At 44.4% G+C, this 5,879-nt stretch overlaps 1 protein-coding gene across 1 annotated transcript; it reads left to right on the top strand.

Annotated features, from left to right (window-relative positions):
- The first annotated feature begins 147 nt into the window (after positions 1 to 147).
- RPS6 (ribosomal protein S6) lies at positions 148 to 5,195 on the top strand. Its single transcript, XM_072858906.1, has 6 exons — positions 148 to 304; positions 1,126 to 1,257; positions 2,182 to 2,392; positions 2,764 to 2,910; positions 4,111 to 4,268; positions 5,053 to 5,195. The coding sequence occupies exons 1-6, from the start codon at positions 299 to 301 to the stop codon at positions 5,146 to 5,148; spliced, it is 750 nt and encodes a 249-aa protein (XP_072715007.1). The 5' UTR covers positions 148 to 298; the 3' UTR covers positions 5,149 to 5,195.
- Positions 5,196 to 5,879: the final 684 nt, after the last annotated feature.

The following is a 5,879-nucleotide window of genomic DNA, read 5'->3' as shown; positions in this document are numbered from 1 at the left end:
GCGGCAGAGAGCGACAGGCAGGAGCTCCTTCCTTGCCCCGCCCCAGCGCAGCGCAGCCGGTGAGGGGCCTGCCCGGCGCCCGCCCGCGGCGGCCGCCACGGGGCGAAGCGCTCCGCCGCCAACCGACGGAGCCGGCTCCTCCCCGCCACGCCCCTCGGCTGGCGGAGCCTCGCTCGCCATTGGGTAGCCCCGGCCACGCGGGGAACGGGCGGCGCCGTTCTCGCGAGAGTTGGCGGGTCTATGTGCGCGCTGCGGGCGGAAGTGCGGCCTTTTCTTGCGGCGGCGCGGCTCGGCGAGGATGAAGGTGGGCCTGCGCGGGGGGCCGCGGCCGCGGCCGGGAGGGTTCGGGTTCCCCCGCCGCAGATGGCTCCGGCGCTGCGTGCGGGGCCGCTGGCGGAGGACGATGGTCCCCGGTGGCGGGGCTGGAGCGCCGCTGTGAGGCGGATGGGAGCGGATTGCTGGCAGGGCGACATGGCGGCCGCGCGGGCCCCGTTCCCCCAGTGGGGCCTCTCCTGCCACCGGGCCGTGGAGCTCCGGGTTCTGGTAGCGGTCGTTCCTCCGCTTAGAAGGCCTTTAGCGAGTGTGAGGCCTGCGCTGTCGGTGGCGGAGGCACCATGTGCGCTAGAGCCGGGTCTGTGCTGATAGCAGGCCGTGCTTGAGGGGGAAGTGCCGGGAGGCGTCCCCGAGGCTCTGGGCTTTGCACCAGCCCCCAAGAAGCACAGGTAATAATCAACGGCAAGCGTCGCTGCCTTTAGGTTGCTTATGCAGTTTTGTAATACAACGTGGGCTGCGAAGGGCTTGCAGAAGAAGAGGGAACAGGCTTTTGCTGCCTCACCTTGACTTGCTTGATTGCAGTCTGTTTGAAGGTGATCAAGCTCCAGCTATGGTAAAGCCCATTTTCTCTGTAACTGGACGAGTAGTAGAGCCCAGTGTGGCTAAGGACAGACCTGCCTGGCTTCTGAGCATGGTGGTGACAAGTTATGGCTAGTAAGCATTCATGTAAGCAGATGGGGAATTTCAGCTTTGAAATGCTAAGATGAAACCACCAGATAAATGCTAATTTTCTGTTAAAATGTCTCATGAGAAGCTTAAACCAAATCTGATTTTTTATTTTTCTTTTGTTAGCTGAACATCTCCTTCCCAGCCACTGGCTGCCAGAAACTCATTGAAGTGGATGATGAGCGCAAGCTGAGAACATTCTATGAGAAACGGATGGCCACGGAGGTTGCGGCTGATTCTCTTGGTGAGGAGTGGAAGGTAAGAAGCGTAAAATGATGTGTCAGAGCTGTATTTGAGGAGCTTAAATTACAAAATTCTCCGGTATGCAACTGTCACTAGAGTGCTTGTATGGTGTACATTTGGCAAGTATGTTGAAAGCTTCTTTTGCTATGTATACTGAATTTGGTGATTAGGCTAGCCTGTTCTGCTACTTTGATTTATCTAAGTGCCTTTTTTTTTAAGCCTTGTGTTTAGAGTTTCTTGCTGCTTTTTGTGGTAGTTTTCTGTTCTTCATTTGAGTGCTTTCATGGTATTCAAGACGAGCTAAATCTTTACCGTAAAACTGCTCATCCCTTCTTTACTGAACAAGTTCAAAATTGCCTTTATTGTGTTTAAAATGCTGTTAGTGCATGGGAGAAAGCGTGTTGGGCCTGGTGGATGGGCTTGAAATAGCTGAGTGTTAATATGGATGGTCCAGCCAAATTTGATCTTTTTTGCTGCCATGTTCACAAGGAAGGCAATAAAAGCTTTACTTTCCCTTTTTACCCACGTTTCCCTACTCCAGATGCTCTTGTGTTGTATGCAGATTTCCAGTTTGTGATGATAACAGGCTTTGGTTAGGTTTAGGATTAAAGAAAAGCTAGACAATGATGGACAAAATTCAGTCTGGTGTAGCTTAAACAAAACTTTGAATGGATAGGAATTTAATTTTTGAAAATGTATTTCAAGATAAGTAGAATAAATGAATTCTGGTACGCAGAGGTATTTTTCACATCTGCTAAGTAAAATGCCTGAACCGTTGGAGTGGTGTTGGTTGAAGAAGTTGTTTGCTTCAGCAGTGACTTTGATGAATGATGGACACAGTGCCCCATTGTTTTGAACAGTGTGTTGTGATATCCACCACTTCTCCTTGAAGTAATAGAGAAATGTGGGCAACTAAGAAGTGTATTTGTGTTTTCATAGGGCTATGTTGTCCGGATCAGTGGTGGCAATGACAAACAAGGCTTCCCCATGAAGCAAGGTGTCCTGACTCACGGACGTGTCCGCCTTCTGCTCAGCAAGGGCCACTCCTGCTATCGCCCCAGAAGAACTGGAGAGAGAAAACGCAAATCTGTTCGTGGTTGCATCGTTGATGCCAACTTGAGTGTTTTGAACTTGGTCATAGTGAAAAAGGGTAAGTCTGGATTAAGCAAGCAATAGGTAGAAGTAGGCACCTGAAAGGAGCCTGCTTGCTCGTGGCTGAGAAGTTCTGTAGAATGCACATGCAGTCCCAACTTTAGAGTGTGAATGTGTCTTGAAATTCCCTCTAAGCATTACATTCTTGTAACTTTAAAACTGGTCACTGAAACACTTTTATTGCTGCCAGCAATCTGATCACATTAAATTGGCAGTGTATCAGCAGTGCTATTGCAGGTGAACCCCAAGGATTATCTAGTATGATCTTGAATTTCTATGCATTTTAAACTTACTACTGAAATTCACTAATGAAGCAAGTGTTCAGTAGAGGCAGGATTAATTGGCATGTTTAAACTAATGTTCTTAAAGGTGAAAAGGATATTCCTGGGCTGACAGACACAACTGTGCCCCGTCGTCTTGGTCCCAAGAGGGCTAGCAGAATCCGCAAGCTGTTCAACCTGTCTAAGGAGGATGATGTTCGCCAGTATGTTGTGAGGAAGCCTCTGAACAAAGAGGGTAAGAATTCAAATTTTGCAGCTCTTTGGTTTCATGTAATTATCAGCAAAGAGGTGTCCAGCCTGGTGCAGTGAGTGAAGCCACTATAGTAGTAGATCCAGGAGTTGATTGTCACGGTATTTAAGCTTTGTCAGCTGTAACTTAGGGATAAGAAGTGCAGTTTCTTGGTTGTCCCATTTCTTTAACCCCTCTTCCCTTTTCATCTACTTTGGCACAATTAGTTTTTAAATGTTCGATAGAATCTGGAGTAATATTTACTAGTGGTTCTAAGAATAATCCAGAAATAATTGTTAAAAGAAGGTTAAATGTGAGGTGGAATGGTTTTGAAACATTTTTACAAGGTGGAGGAAAAAAGCGGTATATGGAGAAGATATTAAGATTTTTCCCCATTGCTTATGTGAGACATTGCTCATGTCTCGAAAATGAGCTTTTATTGGGAGCGCAGTGTTTTGCTTACCACTTCCCTCTTGCAGTGTAAGATTTTAATTTTGAGTTATTTTGCATTTGATCAGGGAACAGAAAGGGATTTTTAGCAGAAAGGACATGATAAAGCTTGGGCACTGTGAAAGCTTGTTGGGTAAAAGACTGCTATTTTCTGCATCATAGGAACTATTCTGTCCATTAAAGAATGTGACCCTGGTGGACATCAGACTGTTGCTTGCAGCTACTGAAGTTGGGCAGGATTGAGCAGTGAAATTTTAGATGTGTGTGGTGGTGGTTTGTTTGCTCATTATGGGCTATGTAGATACGTGGTTTTTGGAGATACATGGCAAGCTTATGTAGAATTGTAGAGAGCTTTTTAACACTGAAAACGTAATGGCTTGTTCTGAAAGTTAGATGATGAGTTTCCATATTCTTTAAACGCTTTAAGTCTAGGGGGAATTACTTAAGACAGGCCTGCTGAGAAGCTAGGAATTTTCACAAAAATGCAGGGAATTAGAGATGCATTACTTAATTGCTGATAAGAAATCATGAGCATTAAGACTATATTTTGTTAATGCTACATCTGACAGTAATTGATCATTTTTCCTGCAAAATCTGTCAAGAGGTTGAACTCTGTAAAAGTTGCTATAATATGTAGTACAGTAAATAATGTTACCATAACAGTAAATGGAACTTACTTTTAAGTTCACTAGATGAGGCCTGAGACCTCTTTGGAAGATAATCTGCCACTTCTACTGATCCGTAATGCTTTTTTAGGCAAGAAACCCAGAACCAAGGCTCCTAAGATCCAGCGACTAGTGACTCCTCGAGTTCTGCAACATAAGCGCAGACGTATTGCTCTGAAGAAGCAGCGCACTCAAAAGAATAAGGAGGAGGCAGCAGAATATGCGAAGCTCTTGGCCAAGAGAATGAAGGTGCGTTTCACCTTTTAACTCAGCTATATGGAATACCTCATACCCTAGAATCCAGGGATTTTATAAACTTGACTGTACACTTAGAGCTGCTCTGCACCTAGCTCATTTTGAATAGGAATGCCTGAATGTGAGTATAAACATTGCTGGTCAAACATTTTGTGAGCATTTCTATCCATTTTTGCCAGTCCTAGAATACTAAAATTAACCAGACCAATTAATTTAACTGAGAGCTGATTTTGAAGAAAGCAATGAAGAGTTATGGCCTGCGAAGATAAGTTTTGCAGTAGCAATTTTAGTTCGGATGAATTCTAGTTTAACTCAGATGCCCAGGCATTTGAGTGATTGTGTGGAGAAACAAGATCCAGCAGCTGACCTGGATGGAAGATAACTTGGCAAGAAGCTATTTGTTTGGATGAGTTTGCTGTTGTACCTAAAACAGCAGTGACTGCCAAAGCAATACTGTTGGCATATTTGGCACAGTACTCGAGTGTTTCATGACTTCCAGACTGAAACTGAGAGTAGATAGACCTCTAATATGTTGTGAACTCTGCATTAGTAATTTTGGACACTAGTTCATATTGTTTAAAGACATGAGTCTGTACAGGTTTGGATACTTATAGAATTCTTCTGATCTATGAAGAAGCGAAATGGTATTTTGCTTTATTGACTTAAGGAATCAATTCTTTCTGGTAGCTTCCTTCAAGTTGCATTTTCCCTAGTTTGTTCCTTTGTAGATGTTTTGAAGTGCTTGATTATATTCACTTGATTCTGCTTTGCTTTTCAGGAAGCCAAGGAGAAACGCCAGGAGCAGATTGCGAAGAGACGCCGGCTGTCTTCATTGAGAGCTTCTACATCTAAGTCTGAGTCAAGTCAGAAGTAAAGATGTACGTGATACTAAAAATAAACCCTTTTTGTGGTTAACTTTCAGTATGAGACTTTCCAGTGCGTATTGTTACTGGCCATCTCTTAAAATAAATAGTAGTCTAGACTACCTGCATCATGCAGACCAAACTGGAACCACAAACCTTGTTCTTGATTCAGTTCTCTTGTGAGAACTTACAATATATATTCGTATCTTTAGTGAGAAGTTCCAATTTATAATAACCTTGTGCATGCATGTTGATTTTTCTACAAGCAGGATTTACCTGTAAAGGCAAAATCCTGTGTGATGGTACAGCAGTGTCCGCAGGAGCTAAACTTAAGCTAATCTTTAGAAGCTGTGGGTAGAACTCACTTGGTACTGTTCGGTGGTTTGTTTGGGTTTTTTAATCTTAAGTACAGGATACTGTTTCCAGATGAGGAATCATGTCACTTGCCTTTGAAAATGAGTGTAAGATTGGTGAAACGTAGTCTTCAGCTGCTTCTTCGCAGAATTAAGTGCAATTAAGTCAGTCACTGGAACAGGCTCCCCAGGGAAGTGGTCACAGCACCAAGCCTGTCGGAGTTCAAGGAGCATCTGGACAATGCTCTTAGTCATATGGTTTAGTTTTAGGTAGTCCTTTGAGGGGCAAGGGAGTTGGACGTGTCCCTGCAGAGGTTGTTCTGGTGATTGATTGTTCTCACTGTAAAAAAAAAATTATTGCATTGAAATGAAACCTCTCGTGGTACAAC

Source organism: Ciconia boyciana, chromosome 4, assembly GCF_034638445.1.
Source record: "Ciconia boyciana chromosome 4, ASM3463844v1, whole genome shotgun sequence".
In the NCBI taxonomy this organism is placed as follows: domain Eukaryota; kingdom Metazoa; phylum Chordata; class Aves; order Ciconiiformes; family Ciconiidae; genus Ciconia; species Ciconia boyciana.
This window is presented reverse-complemented; position numbering and strand designations above follow the sequence as displayed.